This window comes from Bos javanicus, chromosome 7 (assembly GCF_032452875.1).
Source record: "Bos javanicus breed banteng chromosome 7, ARS-OSU_banteng_1.0, whole genome shotgun sequence".
Lineage (NCBI taxonomy): Eukaryota > Metazoa > Chordata > Mammalia > Artiodactyla > Bovidae > Bos > Bos javanicus.
Window position 1 is genome coordinate 93555447 of NC_083874.1, and position 19049 is coordinate 93574495.

Consider the following 19049-nt stretch of genomic DNA (forward strand, 5'->3'; position numbering starts at 1 on the left):
TTTATTCTCTCTTCTCCCCTGTATGTCAGCTCTTTCTCTGGGGTCAGCAGATGGCCTTAGGGCAAAGTCAGCTAGCTTTGAGGCATCACTTGGTTTTTACCTTCTCCTGGATCCTGGCTGAGCAGTTTCTCTTAACTTTACAGAAGATGTTTTACGTATTCAACATTTTAAGTTTTCTTTTGTAAGACAGTTTATCTGAGTTAGGGAGGCCTCCGTTATCAGAAACGGAAGCCCCTTATTGATTTTTAAAGATTCTTAATTAGGGAGTGTCTGATGCATTCTTTAAAGAAAAATTCTTTTCAGGGTTTTTGTTTGTTCTTTCAATTTGAATTAAAAAGGGAGGATTGTTGCTGGGTGTAACTACACTTATAAGCTAAAAGTGATAAAATCCTGATTAATTATCATTGCCTTTTTTTTCTACTGATTAGACAATAAAATCATTAAGTATAGAAAACATTTTCTTATTTATGCAGAAATGCATAAATAAGAAAAAAACATTTCTTTTTATCCATTATATAAATGAAATTTTCATTTATAATTGAAAACAATAATAAAAGTGATGTTTCCACAATTTTACTAAATCATCAAAGGACTCCCACAGTTAAGAATTTACTCAGCAAATACTAATGTAAATAGTAACGAATTCATACATATTTAACCTGAAGATTTTTGTTCAGATTATAAGTAAATTAAACATTTGCAAAGCAGTGTATAAGAAATTGTAGCATCAGTTGTAGTGTGAGAATTGGTTTTGAGCTTTGCAAATATTTTATTTAACATTTGTATTGCTTAACTTCATATAAGCTGGGTTTTTTTTTTTTTTTAATTTTGGTACTTTATGTGTTAGAATTCATTATTGTACTTAATTAAATCTTTGGCAGTTTCCAATTTCACGAATTCCATGCATGTTCACAGGCATCATTTTCTGTACTGCAAAGCATTTGTATCTTGATTTGCTTAGTTGAAGCATTCAATTTAAGTCATTAGCTAAACAGAAGTCCTCAGTTTATGCTAATATTGTTTTGTCATAATGTCAATCAGAAAGTATTGCAGAGTGACACAATGGCAATGAATTTCATTGTCATAATCTCAGAAAGCTTGGGCTTTCCTTGTTAGAGCAGAGGTGGGATGTGTCAAGGTTATAGAGGAGGTACACATTTTACTAAGCTCAGTACTTAGTCCTGCTTTTCTTTGTGATGTCCTTATATGCTGTTTAATTATAACCATATAGTTATTGGTAGAAATGGAAACTAGTTTGTATTTAAAGATAAAGAAATTGAGGTTGAAGAGTATAAGTAACGTATTCAAGATGTCACAGCTTCTTAGGGCAAAACCTTGACTAGCGGCCAACACTTTGTCTCATTTCATGTGCCACTGTTCAAAATAGGAAGAGGCACAGTATATAGTTAATGTTTGCCTCTTTCTGCCAGAGGTACTAGAGGAGCAGTTTGTCATCTGTTGCTGTGGGATATTGTAGAAAGCCCTAATCTGGGAGTCAGAAGTCCAACATTCAGATTTCTTCTGCACACTGGTCAATTTTGTGGAGATTGCCAAGTTTATAACCTGGAGATTACTTATACTGGTAGATAATAGAGAACTGTATTGACAGAATGTCTTCTAAAAAACTTGAACATATTAGAAGGGAGTTTCAAGGTAAATATGTCACATCTGTAAATTATATATTTCATTTCTTTAAATCTTAGGTTATTTGTGCTATACTCTTTCAGCTTTAGTAAACATTTCAGTATTCCAAGAAAGCTTTTCTCTTTTTATGATTTTTTTTTTTTTTGCCTTTTTCCCCTCTAACCTACTCCAAAGCAAATATTCTCTGTGCTATAAATAGCATTGTTAGGTTACAGTGAGTATAGTCCATAGCACAGTGTCCTATGGTTATAGTGAGTGTCATGGTTAAGAAAATAGTGTAAAAGGATCCAAGAACCTGATTTGAAAGTATATTTTTCTATGAAAATTTTCTATAACGGATATGTGATAGCTGTTTTAGCCATTGATACACAAGTAGAATAACTTTGGTAGGAATTTTTCCGACCATGGTAAAGGAACCGCAGTCTTTCCTTGAAAATACTGCAAGATGTGCCTATCTCTTGATTTTTTTTTTTTAATTTTTCTTATCTTTTTTTTTTTTTTTTAAAGATTTATTTATTTGTTTTTGGAAGCGCTGGATCTTTGTCTTATGGGCTTTCTCTAGTTGAGGCTAGCAGGGGCTACTCTGTAGTTGAGGTACACGGGCTTCTAAATGCAGTGGCCTCTCTTGTTTCTGAGCAGGGACTCGAGGGCATGTAAGCTTCAATAGTTGTGGCTCCGGGCACTAGAGCACAGGCTCTACATTTGTGATGCATGGGCTTAGTTGCTCCAAGGCATGTGGTAACCTTCTGGACCAGGGATCCAACTGGTGTCCCCTGCACTGCAAGGAGGACTCTGCAGCACTGGACCCCCAGCGGAGTCCTTTCTCTGTTTAATAACAATAATTTGAAGGTGAGTTGAATACTAAGCAATATTGATACTCATCTGTGGTGTCAGGTACACATGTACATTTATTTGCATAAGGAAAGTCTCAGCTGGTTGGTTTTGTGTTATTTTTACGTGATGCAGTGCTGGATTATGGTTTTTTGTTGTTCAGTCACTAAGACATGTCCGACTCTTTGCAACCCCATGGACTGTAGTATGCCATGTTTCCCTGTCCTTCATTATCTCCCAGGGTTTGCTCAAACTCATGTCCATTGACTTGATGATGCCATCTAACCCTCTCGTCCTCTCTTGCCCCCTTTTTCTCCAGCCCTCAATCTTCTCCAGCGTCAGAGACTTTTCCAGTGAGTCGACTCTTCCCATCAGGTGTTCAAAGTATTGGAGCTTCAGCTTCAGCATCAGTTCTTCCAGTGAATATTTAGGGTTGATTTCCCTCAGGATTGATTGGTTTGATACCCTTGCTGACTAAAGGACTCTAAAGAGTCTTCTCCAGCACCACAGTTTTTGAAGCATCAATTCCTCAGTGCTCAGCCACCTTTATGGTCCAACTCTCACATCCATACATTACTACTAGAAAAGCCATAGTTTTAACTATATGGACCTTTGTCAGCAAAGTGAGTCTGCTTTTCAATATGCTGTCTAGGTTTGTTATAGCTTTTCTTCCAAAGAGCAAGCATCTTTTAATTTCATGTCTGTAGTCATCATCTGCAATGATTTTGGAGCCCAAGAAAATAAAGTTTCCATTTATCCCTATCTATTTGGCAGGAAGTGATGGGACCACATGCCATAATCTTCATTTTTTGAATGCTGAGTTTTAAGCCAGCTTTGTCACTCTCCTCTTTCACATTCTTCAAGAGGCTCTTTACTTCCTCTTTGCTTTCTTCTATTAAGGTGATGTCATCTGCATATTTGAGGTCATTGATATTTCTCCTGGCAATCTTGATTCCAGCTTCATCTAGTCCGGCATTTGTCATGATGTACTCTGCATATAAGTTAAATGAGCAAGGTGACAATATACAGCTTTGATACACTCCTTTCCTAATTTTGAACCAGTCTGTGTTCCATGTCCGGTTCTAACTGTTGCTTTTTGACCTGCATACAGATTTCTCAGGAGGCACGTAAGGTAATTTGGTATTCCCATCTCTATTAGAATTTTCCACAGTTTGTTGTGAAATTACCTTGCTTTTTCTGTGATCCAACAGGTGTTGGCAATTTGATCTCTGCTTCCTCTGCCTTTTCTATATCCAGCTTGTATATCTGTAAGTTCTCAGTTTATGGAGTGCTGAAGCCTGGCTTGGAGGATTTTGAGCATTACCTTACTAGCATGTGAAATGACAGAAATTGTACGGTAGTTTGAACATTCTTTGGCATTGCCCTTCTTTGGGATTGGAATGAAAACTGACCTTTTCTAGTCCTTCAGCCACTAATGAGTTTTCCAAATTTACTGCCATATTGAGTACAACACTTTAACAGCATCATCTTTCAGGATTTGAAATAGCTCAACTGGAATTCCATCACCTCCACTAGCTTTTTTCCCGTAGTAATGCTTCCTGAGGCCCACTTCACTTTGCATTCCAGGATGTCTGACTGTAGGTAAGTGACCACACCATCATGGTTGTCCAGGTCATTAAGACCTTTTTTATATAGTTCTTCTATGTATTCTTACCACCTCTTCTTAACATCTTTGGCTTCTGTTAGGTCCGTATCATTTCTGTCCTTGATTGAGCCCATTGTTGAATAAAATGTTCCCTTGGTATCTCTAATTTTCTTGAAGAGATCTCTAGTCTTTCCCATTGTATTGTTTTCCTCTATTACTTTGCACTAATCGCTGTGGAAGGCTTTGTTATCTCTCCTTGCTATTTGGAACTCTGCATTCAAATGGGTATATCTTTCCTTTTCTCCATTGCCTTTTGCTTCTCTTCTTTTCTCAGCTATTTGTAAGACCTCCTCAGACAACCATTTTGCCTTTTTGCATTTCTTTTTCTTGGGGATGGTCTTCATCACTGCCTCCCGTACGGTGTCACGAACCTCTGTCCACAGTTCTTCAAGCACTCTTTCTTTCAGATCTAATCCCTTGAATCTGTTTGTCACTTCCACTGTATAATTATAAGGAGTTTGACTTAGTTCATACCTGAATGGTCTGGTGGTTTTCCCTACTTTATTCAATTTCAGTCTGAATTTGGCAATAAGGACTTATGATCTGAGCCACAGTCAGCTCCCGTTCTTGTTTTTGCTGACTGCATAGAGCTTCTCCCATCTTCAACTGCAGAGAATATAATCAGTCTGGTTTTGGTATTGACCATCTGGTGGTATCCATGTGTAGAGTCATCCCTTGTGTTGTTGGAAGAGGGTGTTTACTATGACCAGTGCATTCTCTTGGCAAAAACTCTGTTAGCCTTTGCCCTGCTTCATTTTGTACTCCAAGGCCAAGCTTGCTTGATACTCCAGGTATCTCTTGATTTCCTACTTTTGCATTCCAGTCCCCTATGATGAAAAGGACATCTTTTTTTGGTGTTCTAGACGGTCTTGTAGGTCATCATAGAAATGTTCAGCTTCTTTGGCATAGACTTGAATTACTATGATGTTGAATGGATTACCTTGAAAACCAACAGAGATCATTCTGTCGGTTTGAGATTGCACCCAAGTACTGCATTTCAGACTCTTGTTGACTCTGAGGGTTACCTCATTTCTTCAAAGGGATTCTTGCCCACAGTAGTAGATAAAATGGTAATCTTAGTTAAATTCACCCATTCCAGTCCATTTTAGTTCAATTGCTAAAGTCAATGTTCACTCTTGCCATCTCCTGTTTGACCACTTCCAATTAACCTTGATTCATCGATCTAACATTCCAGGTTCCTATGTGATACTGCTTTTTACAGCATCAGATTTTCCTTTGACCACCAGACACATCCACAACCAAGCATTGTTTCGTCTTTGGCTCAGAGTCTTCATTCCTTCTGGAGCTGTTTCTCTGCTTTTCTCCAGTAGTATATTGGACACCTACCAACCCGGGGCTTCATCATTCAGTGTTAGGACTGTGGTTTACATGAAGCTTAACTCTTTGGGCTAACCTTGTCTTTCATATCTGGAGTCTTAGGACCAGGGAGCTGAAGTAACCCTGATTGAAATAGAGGAATACTTTGAAAAATCAAATGTAATAGTCTCATGCTTTCTTCCTGAGTAGTATCATTGCTAAAAGTCAGATATACGTATATGTTGAAAGGAATATTCTGTGGTATGAATCTAGACATGATCAGTTTGCTAATTTAAATAGAGATTTTCATTGTCCAGTTTTATGTTCTCTTGATAAATTGAACCATGAGAAGTAATATTGCTCAGTGATCATCTACATTTGGGCTTTGCACAGAACAGAGTTTGCTTCCTGTAAAGTTCGTTGAAGACTGTTTAAGACCCAGTACTTACAAGAGCCATTTACAGTCAGCTGCAAGGCTTGTCACAGTTAGAGCCTGAGGGAGGTGTGGGCACCTCCCCAGCCTGGTGGTAACGACCAGTCCTGCTGCTCACTCCCCATGCCACACAACCACAGCGGCAGAGTTTAAACCCAGTTCTCTAATGGCACCAGGAGAAGGGGCCCTGCTCTTACCCACTCTTGAATCCTGACCTCACAGAATCAGGGTATGGTCACGGTTCTGTATCTTGGCCCCTGATCATGTTGGAAGAAAGGCAGTGTTTCTCTAATCATGCAGCTTAGAATTCCTTTGGTCCCAAACTTCAGAGTTTGTCCCCCACCTTCTGATGTCCAGCCCTGCCTGCCAGAATACCACGTGCTGCCCAACAACATCATGGTAGGGCAAAAGGGGACCTATGCACCTGCTAAGGATCCTGTCTGTGGATTTTCCCTCAATAAACACCTTTTTAGTGGGTCTGATGTATGTGCTGCTTGACCATTTGTCCTTGTTTGTACAGCAACCCCAAAATAGCACTTCAATTCTGAAATCATTTAATAACTTCTTATGATAGGAATGATGTGGTATATACTCATAAGAACCTTGTCTTTGAGGGCAGGAGAAATAAATCCTGTAGTCACTGAGGGTTCAAAGTGCTAAGTGCTGGATATTTCTGTTACTCATCTCATATCAGGTATAATATGGTGGTAGAACATATCAGTTATAGTCTATTTGGGTATCATAACATTTATTAAAACCTTTTCACATGCTTTCTACCCAACTGTTAATTTAGTGATTTTTTTTTTCACGCGTCCAACATGCCTAGACAGCAAATACCAAAACTACAGGAATTTTAACTAGTTTAATGTCATTGTGAAAAAATGTGTCTGTTTAAATCAGAGGTGTTTAAAAATATCATTTTCACACCTCTTCATCCTCATAGTTTATGGATTAGAAAGATGTTTTTAAACACTAGTGTAAAACATTATTATAAGTAAATTTTGTATGCCTTGCCATATTTCTTATAGTAGTTTAATAATGTTATTATAGAAATGGTAATATAAAGCAATGTTTAAACTTGATATCTGTATATCTGTAAGTTAGATATGGTATTTGATATAAGCTAGTGGAGGTGATGGAATTCCAGTTGAGCTATTTCAAATCCTGGAAGATGATGCTGTGAAAGTGCTGCACTCAATATGCCAGCAAATTTGGAAAACTCAGCAGTGGCCACAGGACTGGAAAAGGTCAGTTTTCATTCCAGTCCCAAAGAAAGGCAATGCCAAAGAATGCTCAAACTACCGCACAGTTGCACTCATCTCACACACTAGTAAAGTAATGCTCAAAATTCTCCAAGCCAGGCTTCAGCAATACGTAAACCATGAACTTCCAGATGTTCAAACTGGTTTTAGAAAAGGCAGAGGAACCAGAGGTCAAATTGCCAACATCCACTGGATCATGGAAAAAGCAAGAGAGTTCCAGAAAAACATCTATTTCTGCTTTATTGACTATGACAAAGCCTTGGACTGTGTGGATCACCATAAACTGTGGAAAATTCTGAAAGAGATGGGAATACCAGGTCACCTGACCTGCCTCTTGAGAAACCTATATGCAGGTCAGGAAGCAACAGTTAGAACTGGACATGGAACAACAGACTGGTTCCAAATAGGAACAGGAGTACATCAAGGCTGTATATTGTCACCCTGCTTATTTAACTTACATGCAGACTACATCATGAGAAACGCTGGGCTGGAGAAGCACAAGCTGGAATCCAGATTGCCGGGAGAAATATCAATAACCTCAGATATGCAGATGATACCACCCTTATGGCAGAAAGTGAAAAGGAACTGAAAAGCCTCTTGATGAAAGTGAAAGAGGAGAGTGAAAAAGTTGGCTTATAGCTCAACATTCAGAAAACGAAGATCATAGCATCTGGTCCCATCACTTCATGGGAAATAGATGGGGAAACAGTGTCAGACTTTATTTTTGGGGCTCCAAAATCACTGCAGATGGTGACTGCAGTGATGAAATTAAAAGACGCTTACTCCTTGAAGGAAAGTTATGACCAACCTAGATAGCATATTCAAAAGCAGAGACGTTACTTTGCCAACAAAAGTCCGTCTAGTCAAGGCTATGGTTTTTCCTGTGGTCATGTATGGATGTGAGAGTTGGACTGTGAAGAAGGCTGAGCGCCGAAGAATTGATGCTTTTGAACTGTGGTGTTGGAGAAGACTCTTGAGAGTTCCTTGGACTGCAAGGAGATCCAACCAGTCCATTCTGAAGGAGATCAGCCCTGGGTGTTCTTTGGAAGGAATGATGCTGAAGTTGAAACTCCAGTACTTTGGCCACCTCATGCGAAGAGTTGACTCATTGGAAAAGACTCTGATGCTGGGAGGGTTTGGGGGCAGGAGGAGAAGGGGACGACAGAGGATGAGATGGCTGGATGGCATCACTGACTCGATGGACGTGAGTCTGAGTGAACTCCGGGAGTTGGTGATGGACAGGGAGGCCTTGCGTGCTGCAGTTCATGGGGTCGCAAAGAGTCGGACACGACTGAGCGACTGAACTGAACTGAACTGAATAATATTTGAGCAGCCAATTTTTTTTTTTTAACAACAAAGTACACTTGCTGTAGCTTGTATTCATTATGTTTTTCAGGTCTTTTCCTTTGAAAGGCCATTTAAGGAAATCTAAAGGTTAATTTTATATATAAACAGTAGAGGTGACTAAATTTCTCTTTTTTTATAGTCATATGTTCTTGTAAACAGAAATCCACAGAAGCCAAATACTTCTTTATTGTTTTAATAGAATTATTGCCCAACTAAAGCACTGGATACAATTAGATGAAGTTACTTTAAAAGTTTGTTTCAAGCTATCCATATATGAGAGCTGTAAATGTTATTAACTATTTTGTCGTATAGATATAGATTTCGATGTAGATATAGATCAGGGAGGAAGGAAGGAAAGGAGGAGATGGAAAGAATGAAAAGAGGGAGTTAATTTGCTAGAGTTCTTAAGAATAACCTTTTAGCATTAGCATGCCCCATTTTTTTAAATAGCTATATTTTGCCTCAGCAAGTATTCAAAATAATAGAAATGGTACTTTTCAGTATGTTTTAGTAATATTTTTCCATCTTAATGTTAGGTCTTCAGACATGAACTAGCTTACTTATTGACTGGAATTCTTGGAGCAGCAATAGATTATTGGATTGTCCTTGGTCTTAATATGGGTAGAAACGTGATGCGACACATGTCTGATGACGTAGGAAGTTACGTTTCCCTCTCATGTGATGGTACGTATGTCTGTGGTGCATGAGCCTTACTCCTCACACACGTCATGATTTTATAAAATTTGATATTATAGAGTGGGAAATAGGACCTGGAAATAAAGTATTATTCATTTGTGGATAATATTAATCATGTTTTTCTTAATTCTACAACTAAAAATTTAAACTACCTCCTAAAAATAAATATTTAAACTGATTTAAAATCAATTTATTTTAGATTTACCTTTTTTTTGTTGTTTGCTGTTGATTGCTGTTTACCAATCTCATGTGGTAAAAACTATTTTTAATACATTTAATACTTCTACTCATTCAACTAGAAACCATTATCTCTCTGTAATGTTGTCTGTGCTATATGAACAGTTTCCTGGTCTCCTCCTGCATGAATACTTAACATTATTAAAAAATGAAAATCATTAGGTCAGAATACTTACTATGGTATAGAAAGCCACTTATATTAACTTGAGTTTATATTACTGGTTAAAACATTTCCCCCATGTACCTGTTGCTGTATAATTTTTCTATTATAACAAAAAGCTGCCACTGCTTCTTTTCCATTGAGTCTGATGATCTAACAAATTAGCATGGATGAAACAAATAAAAGTAATATGTAATACATATGTATAATTTTCTCAGTCTTCCTCCTCCCTGTATTATCTGATTTTAAAGTTCCCCCTAAAGTAATAGAATGTTATTTAAGCAATATGATGACAGAACTCATTTTCACATGCTTACTTTATGTTTTGTATGTATGTATATTAGTAGCTCAGTCATGTCTGACTCTTTACCACACCATGGACTGTAGCCCACCCTTCTCTGTTCATGGAATTCTCCAGGCAAGAATACTGGAGTGGGTAACCATTCCCTTTAAAGGGGGCTCTTCCCAGCCCAGGGATTGAACTGTGGACTCCTGCATTGCAGATGAATTCTTTACTGTCTGAGCCACCAGAGAGGCCCATGAAGGTTGTTCCTAACTCTTTTGGGTCTCCAGAGTTAAGGGAGGCTTCTGTAAGACATTTTTACATTCTTATTTTTCATATAGTTAACATACAGCATTACCTTAGTTTCAGGTATACTACATTGTTTGACATTTGTATATGTTAAATGATCACCACTACTATAAATTCAGTAACCATCTGCCCCCATACAAAGCTATTATAATGTTATCCACACTATGTATGTTCTTACTCTTCAAAGCCAGAGTAGTGCCCTGTGAACCATTTCCTTCCTCTCTCCCTTTCTCCCTTCTTTCCTTCTTTCCTAAATTTCTAAAATGAACATATTTTAAACCAAGTGAACTTTTATAGCTTTCAAATATAAAAGGTGATTTTGATATACTTAAAAATATTTTAGACTGCTAAGTAAGTGCTCTCTTTTGTTGCACATGTGTTTCATTGCATCTTAGTTTTATATAAAAGAAAACGTTCTTGAATATGCTGTCAATCACTATAATACTTCGAACAGAGATTCTAGAATAGGAGTCCAGGCTGTAACTGGGTTCAGGATTTATTCGATGATGCCCTCTGCAAAGAGAGGTCTCTCTTTATACTACTGAAGTTAGAAGATTTTTATCTAAAGCATTTTATCTTCTTTTTTTTTCTTTCTTTTTCATTGAGCTGAGGGGTGATTACTGTTGCTTTTGTGAAGTAGCTGTCCTTTGTTCCATGACTTTTTAACATTTCTTAGCTCAAATTCAATCTTCCTTCAGAATCCTTTCTTATCATTTCTTTCCCACCATTCCTACCAGATAGTGTGTGTGGGTTTGGTTTTTTTTTTTCCCCCCATTTTAGAAACAGAATTCTGGCATTATTTGCTAGCATGGGAACTAAACATTCAGCTAAAAGGATTCCCTGTTTTCATTCCATAATGAAACTTCTTTGAGTTAGAGGACCCAGGATAGGATTAGCAGTGCCTCTACAGATTGTCAGTATATTTATATGCATTGTTTCCAGTGTGTATTGGTAACCTCTAGGGAGATACAACTTATCTTACAGTTTAACCAAATACATGAAATAATGAGCCTTGTATTAACAGAATTCTACTGTGTGTTGGGAATCAACTTTAATGCTTTCCTTACTCATAATCAAATGTCCCTTAACTTTAAAGCAAGCATTGTTACCCACTGTTACTACCAGTTTTCACAAGACAAATTTAAACCTAACATATCTGAGCCGGTAACTGACTTCAGCTGAAATTAGACTTTAATGTTACCATTGTAATCCTGTGAACAGACTGATTACTTTGCTCTCAGTTATGTTTGATCACTGATATTTAAAACTACAAGAGATTAAACTGTATTCCTGTTTGAAATGTGTGTTTAAGCCTTTCCTTCCCCTTTTCAAAGCACACACAATTGGTTTCTTAGGCTTCCAATTAAGCCATAAATGGGCAGTTTAAAAAAATATATATATCTAAAAGTGGTCAAATTAATATCTCCTAAATTTTTGTTACTATATGTTGATTTTAAGCCTTTGTCAGGAGAGAAAAGTAAATGATTTATCCTTAAGAGCAGTAGCTTTTCTACGATTAATATGTGAAACTAAATTGTTTATTATAGAGCTTGTAGAATAATATACTTAATCCCTACAAGTGAATCTGGGCCTTCTAATAATGTCCTTTTGGTCAGTATTTTGATGGAGAATCATTTCCTTGTTCGGTTGCTGAGTCATGTCTAACTCTTTGCCCCTCCATGGACTGCAGCACGCTAGGCTTCCCTGTCCTCCGCTATCTCCCAGAGTTTGCTCAAATTCATGTTCATTGAGTCAGTGGTGCTATCTAGCCATCTCATCCTCTGCCTCCCCCTTCTCCTTTTGCCTTCAGTCTTTCCCAGCATCAGGGTCTTTTCCAATGAGTCAGCTTTTCCCACCAGGTGGCCAAAGTATTGGAGCTTCGGCATTAGTCCTTCTAATCAATGTTCAGGGTTGATCTTTAGAATTGACTGGTTTGATCTCCTTGGTGTCCAGGAGACTCTCAAGAGCCTTTTCTAGCACCACAATTCAAAAGCATCAGTTCTTCAGTTCTCTGCATTATTTATGGTCCAACTCTCACATCTCTACATGACTACTGGAGAAACCATCCCTTTGACTATATGGGCCTTTTTTGGCAAAGTGATGTCTTTGCTTTTTAATACACTATCTAGGTTTGTCATAGCTTTCCTATCAAGGAGCAGACATCTTTTAATTTCATGATACAGTCACCATCCACAGTGATTTTGGAACCCAAGCAAAGAAAGTCTGTCACTGTTTCCATTGTTTCCCCATCTATTTGCCATGAAGTGATGGGACCGGATACCATGATCTTAGTTTTCTGAATGTTGAGTTTTAAGCCAACTTTTTCACTCTACTCTTTCACTTTCATCAAGAGGCTCTTTAGTTCTTCTTCACTTTCTGCCATAAGGGTGGTGTCATCTGCATATCTGAGGTTATTGATATTTCTCCCGGCAATCTTGATTCTAGCTTTTGATTACACAGCCTGGCATTTCCCTTGATGTACTCTGCATTTAAGTTAAATAAGCAGGGCAGCAATATGCAGCCTTGTCATACTCCTTCCCAGTCTTGAACCAGTCAGTTGTTCCATGTCCAGTTCAAATTGTTGCTTCTTGACCTCCATTCAGGCTTCTCAGGAGATGGGTAAGGTGGTCTCGTATTGCCATCTTTTTAAGAATTTTCCACAGTTTGTTATGATCCACACAGTCAAAGTCCTTCTGCATAGTCAGTGAAGCAGACGTTTTTTCCAGAACTCCCTTGCTTTCTCCATGATTCAGTGAATGTTGTCAATTTGATATGTGGTTCCTCTGCCTTTTCTAAATCCAGCTTATTCATCTGGAAGTTCTCAGTTCACATATTGTTGAAGCCTAGCTTGAAGGATTTTGAGCATTACCTTGCTAGCATGTGAAGTGAGTGCGATTGTGCAGTGGTTTGAACATTCTTGGCATTGTCCTTCTTTGGGATTGGAATGAAAATTAAACTTTTCCAATCCTGTGGCCACTGCTGAGTTTTCCAAATTTGCTGACACGTTGACTGTGGCACTTTCACAACATCATCTTTTATAATCTAAAATAGCTCAGCTAGAATTCTGTCACCTCCACTAGCTTTGTTCATAGTAGTGCTTCATAAGACCCACTTGACTTGACACTCCAGGATGTCCAGCTCTGGGTGAGTGACCATACCATTGTGGCTGTCTGAGTCATTAAGACCTTTTTTGTATAGGTCTTCTGTGTATTCTTGCCACCTCTTCTTAATCTTTTTGCTTCTCTTAGGTCCTTTCCATTTCTGCCCTTTATACTTGCTCATCCTTGCATGAAATGTTCCCTTGATATCTCCAGTTTTCTTAAAGAGATCTCTAGTCTTTTCCCATTCTATTGTTTTCCTCTGTTGCCTTCTTATCTCTCCTTGCTGTCATCTTGAATTCTGTTTTTCCCTTCTGTTGTTTCCTCAGCTATTTTGTAACGACTCCTCAGACAACCACTTTGTCTTGTTGCATTTCTTTTTCTCTGGAATGGTTTTGGTCACTGACTCCTGTACAGTGTTGCAAACCTCCATACTTCAGGCACTCTGTCTACCATATCTAATCCCTTGAATCTACTTGTCACCTCCACTGTAATATCATAAGGGATCTGATTTAGGGCATACCTGAAATGCAAGTGGTTTTCCCCACTTTCTTCAATTTAAGCCTGAATTTTGTGATAAGGAACTCATGATCTGAGTCACAGTCAGCTCTAGGTCTTTTCATGGTTTTTTTTTTTTTTTTCTAACCTGCCCCACTTGAGGTCTCCTTTCCCCAAGCTTTAGGGTTGTATTTCTTCTTCCTTTTTCTTTTTGCCCTTGGAGGGAAAGGTTGGTTGAGTGGTTTGTGTTGATTTCTTGTTAGGGGTGACTTGTACCTGCGTTCTCATTTCAGGGAGCTTAGCCTGTCCCCCTGGAGTCCTGGGGTCTTCTGATGTCATCTAGAGGTTGCTTTGTAGGAGTTGTTCCACATCTTCATGAGTTTTTGATGTATTTGTAGGGAAGCTGGTGATCTCCCCATTTTCCTCGTCCGCTATCTTCTTCCGCATCCACAGTCAGCCCTAGATCTTGTTTTTGCTGACTGTATAAAGTTTCCTTATCTTCAGCTGCAAAGGACCCAATCAATCTGATTTCAGTATTGACTATCTGTTGATGTCCATGGGTAGAGTTGTCTCTTGGGTTATTGGAAAAGGGTGTTTACTATGACCCTGTGTTCTCTTGACAAAACTCTTACCCTTTGCCCTGCTTCATTTTGTACTCCAAGGCCAAAGTTGCCTATCACTCTAGTTATCTCTTGATTTCCTACTTTTGCATTCTAATTGCCTGTGATGAAAAGGACATCTTTTTTTGACATAAGTTCTAGAAGATGTTGTAGGTCTTCATAGAACGTCCAGCTTCCGCTTCTTCAGCATCAGTGGTTGGGGCATAGACTTGAATTAATTACTGTGATGTTGGATGGTTTGCCCCAGAAATGGGATTAGTACTTCGTTCTGTCGTTTTTGAGGTTTCACCCATGTGCTGCTTTTCGGATTCTTTTGTTGACTATGAGGGCTACTCCATTTTTTCTAATGGATTTTTGCCCACAGTCATAGATATAATGGTCATCTGAATTAAATTTGCCCATTCTGTCCATTTTAGTTCACAGATGCTTAAGATGTCGATGTTCAATCTTGCTATCTCTTGCTTGGCCGTGTCCAATTTACATTGATTCATGGACGTAATATTTCAAGTTCCTGTCCAATATTGTTCTTTATTGCATCGGATTTTACTTTCACCACCAGACACATCCATAACTGACCATTTTTCTGCTTTGGCCCAGTCACTTCATTCTTTTCGGAGCTACTAGTAATTGCCCTCTGCTCTTTAGTAGCATATTGAAATATTGGACCCCTTCCCACCTGGGGGGCTCATCTTCTGGTGTCATGTCTTTCTGACTTTTCATACTGTTCATGGGGTTCTCATAGCAAGAGTACTGGAATGGGTTGCTATGTCCTCCTCCACTGGACCATGTTTCTCACTCTTCACTGTGACCTGTCCATCTTGGGTGACCCTGCATGGCATGGCCCACGGCCTCATTTAGTTAAGCCCCTTCTCCATGACCAGGCTATGATCCATGAAAGGGTGTCCTACATTACTTTTCTTCTTTATCTTTCATCCTTCTCTGCAATGATAGGATTTGTGGATGTGGTTGGAGGAAAAATGTCTTCCTATCAGCTCAAGACTAATCAATGCAAATTAAATGTGCCTACTTAAAAACCAAGTTCCGGTTTTCTATTGACAGCCTAGTTGTGGGAAGAGATCTTTAACATTAATTGGAAAGTATAGTGATAAAAACCCATGTCTAACTGTCTATTCATATATCATCTCTCCATTCATGTGTATATATATAAAATTTCCAGCCTTTTATTTAAAATAATAAAAAGTAATGGTTGTTTCAAATGTGAGAACATCTGCCATTAAAAAAAATTTCTCTTGAAGACCAAGGAATAGGAATATTATCTATTTTTCATGGTTTAAAATTTTGTGGGTGAATCTCACTGGTGTAGAAATCATCATCTGAATGAATAAAGTCCATGGAGGAAATAGTCTATAGAAAAAAATTTTATAGTGTGTAGCAATAACTATATTTACTTCTCTTATTTTCTACAGACTTTTCTTCACAGGACTTAGAGATTTTTATTTCTTCCTTTTCCTCCTCCTGGCTTCAAATGTTTGTTGCAGAGGCAGTCTTTAAAAAGTTGTGTTTACAGAATTCCATTAGTATTTCTTCTGAGCCACTTTCTCTTCAGAAAATGGTAAGCGCCACTCTATTTTAGTTCTTTTAATTTTTAAGAACTAAATTTATACATTCAGTTTTTAAATATTCTTAGTTATTCTGATAATTGTACAGAGCATATTAATCATCTTTCAAATATATATAAAAGCAGGTAGTTTTCTACCTCAAAATCTAATAATTATTGAATAGAAATTTTAATTACTTGAGAATAATTAAGAATTGATAACAGAAAAGTTATACAAGAATCTTTGTATCACTTGCCACAGTACCTAACATTGTTATTTTGGAAAGACTGTGATCCAAAAAAATTCTACATAGTATTTAATGGTATTTAAAAAGTAAAATTTGCAAATGACTCTAAGGTTACACACATATAAAAAGTTTTATCTTGGCTATCTTTAGCTATTATTGATATTTATTATTTCCATCAGTTTCTTCAACAAATGAGAAATATACTTGTTAATAATTGGTCAGGTTGGGGAAATACTGTTTGCAACAATCCTTGTCTTTAATGACTTTTGCACTCCTTATTCCGTTCATTCCAGATTTCTTTTCTGTTAAAGGAAGGCATTACCAAGATGGAAATGACAAAATCCCAGTTGTACGTAAACCATAAATACTAAAAATAGGCAAATTAATTGTAACAAGTTGAGCATGAGACTCATCAAAAGAGCTTTCCTAAATGAACATCAGATTTGAGTTTGAAAAAAATTATTTTTAAGAAAGTAATTTTCTTCTGGTGTATGTCATATTGACATAATGACATGGAACTAGCAGCTTTCTTAATATTTTAGCATGTTCAAATGACTTAGGGAGGCAACCGTATTGATGAAACGAAGAAAATACAACTACATTTAATGGTGAAATGAATCAGGTAATTTCTCTTACCTGTTTCCAGGTTTTTTTAGTTGAGAAAGCAATATAATATTATTTTGCAACAGGTATATTCCTACTTGCCAGCTTTGGGGAAAACTGGTGTGCGTGGGACTAGAAAGATGCAGAAACCAAAGAAAATAGGACTGCGGCCTTGCTTTGAATCTCAGAGGGCCTTAATAATGCTGAATGGTGCTAAACAGAAGCAAGGTGAAGGGCTGCCAGAGATACCGTAAGTGATGCTTGTATACCAGCTCGGCTTTGTTTTCAAGTACAGCTCTTCTTAGGCATTTCTTGAACCATATGGTTATCTGAGATGTTGTCTGAATTATGCTGATTAGCAGAAAACTCAGTTTTAGACCTATAAGTGCACATGATCAACATTTTCACTTTCTTTAATGCAATGTTCATGCTTTCTTTCTATTAAAAAAATAGATTCTTTTCTAAAAGAAGTAAAACTCTTCAGCAAAATATTGTTCCACACAATTTTTTTCCCTGTAATTTAAAATACTACTTATGTATAGTAAAGACGGGACTTCAGAATGCATGGTCATGTGGGACACCCTGAATTGTTTTAATAGCCTTCCCAAATGAGAAACCGTGTCTCAAAGTATGCCATGCAAAATTCAGAAAACTTGAAATCTTTGGGAAGAAGAGGATAGGATTAGAATATGAAAATAAGAATGGGAAGTAGGGGCCTGAATTTTTATCTTATTAGCATTTTGCTTTAGTCTCTCTGCCAAATAATGGTTTACTTGGTCTCAATTTCTTTATCTGATTTCAGTATTCATAAACTTTTTGGTGGTCAGTTGGGGGTGCAAAGTTAATAAAATGAAAATTACTGTATTAAAATTTGTTTCTATACAGTTGAAATAAATATAAAAATAGAAAGCAGTAAATATTTGAATGAATAATGGGGTTTAAATTAAAAGAATGCTAGGTTTTTTTATTTTAACTCACCATATAATTTGTGCTGCCATGCTTTGGTGAGAAACAATCTTTCCTTATGTCATTCTTTCTTTTCAGAGAACTGAATCTTGCTAAATGTTCCTCATCATTAAAAAGATTGAAAAAGAAGTCAGAAGGAGAATTGTCATGTTCCAAGGAGAATTGCCCCTCTTTAGTTACAAAGATAAATTTTCATAAGACTAATTTAAAAGGTATTCCAAATATTTAATTTATGCTAGGAACTTTGTGTGGTTATAGTCAGTATTTGCAAGTTTTACACACTGGACTTGATGAATACTTCACCTTAAATATTGGACAAGGTCCAGGAAAATACCTTCTTGGAGAGCATATTATTTTTTGAACTGCCATTTATACAAAAAAATGTTTAATACCTGGTATAATAGAGTATTTCTCCCTTTTCCCCACCTGCCTTTTTAAATATTAAACACTGTGTAGCTCATGTTGAGCTCATTCCAGACTTGCCTGCCTTACTTTTCTATTCCACCTCAACCTGTGCTGCTTAGGATCAGTGTCTTGTGATTTGAAAGTATAATTCAGTCTTCATCTCTTTCAGTTCTAGACGTTTTGTGAACAAAGAATGAGAAGTAGGCTATGTTACATAGCTGTGTTAAGCATATGGACTCTTTTCTTCCAGGCATTGAGCCCAGACTATGAAATGTGCTTGGCTTTTGGTTCTAACTATACTGGAACCTAAGTACCTAAAGGGATGGAGTAACAAGAATAGCGTTGTAATAATTCACTCCAGCACTTCTTTAACTTAGGTACCCCTTTAACTCAAAATTATGATACCTTCCAAGAGTCTACGTCCAGCCAAAGTAAATTGCTAAGTCTCTTGTTTATGACCTATATTATGTTTTTAATACAAATGTTATCATTATGGTACCAAGCTTTCATAATATTTCTACATGGCATAAGTTCATGATAGCATATCACAAATGTAAAACAACTGCCCATTTGCCTCAAAATATGAAAAATGTATTAAATGTGAACTCAGATATTAACTCCAGAAAAGTGTCCTTTTTCTTTGTTGATTGTGTCAGAAAGTAAAATGAATATGAATGACTTTAGCTGAACAGCAGAAGGAACTGGGAGGGAGGAAGAGAATTGAGAAGTAGTAGGGAAAAACTTCAAAAGCTTTTCAATGCCTTTAAAAGAAATGTTTTAGTAGAAGTTGTAGAAATAATCTGTAAAAACTGAACACTGGAAAAATGTGCTGCTTAGTATTTTATAGCAAGAAAGAGTTTGATTCAGT

At 37.3% G+C, this 19049-nt stretch overlaps 2 protein-coding genes across 7 annotated transcripts in view; one reads left to right on the forward strand and one right to left on the reverse strand.

The window, feature by feature from the left end:
- Positions 1-19049, reverse strand: part of MCTP1 (multiple C2 and transmembrane domain containing 1) — a 1073276-nt gene that overhangs the window by 478676 nt on the left and 575551 nt on the right. The gene's annotated exons all lie outside the window — the stretch shown is intronic.
- The window catches only part of SLF1 (SMC5-SMC6 complex localization factor 1), a 68751-nt gene that overhangs the window by 43973 nt on the left and 5729 nt on the right, over positions 1-19049 (forward strand). For all 6 annotated transcript variants that reach the window (XM_061424411.1, XM_061424414.1, XM_061424412.1 and 3 more), the window contains 4 exons: positions 9037-9184; positions 15829-15974; positions 16897-17060; positions 17855-17988. In XM_061424411.1, coding sequence (XP_061280395.1) covers positions 9037-9184; positions 15829-15974; positions 16897-17060; positions 17855-17988 — 592 coding nt within the window. The remainder of the gene's footprint in view (positions 1-9036; positions 9185-15828; positions 15975-16896; positions 17061-17854; positions 17989-19049) is intronic.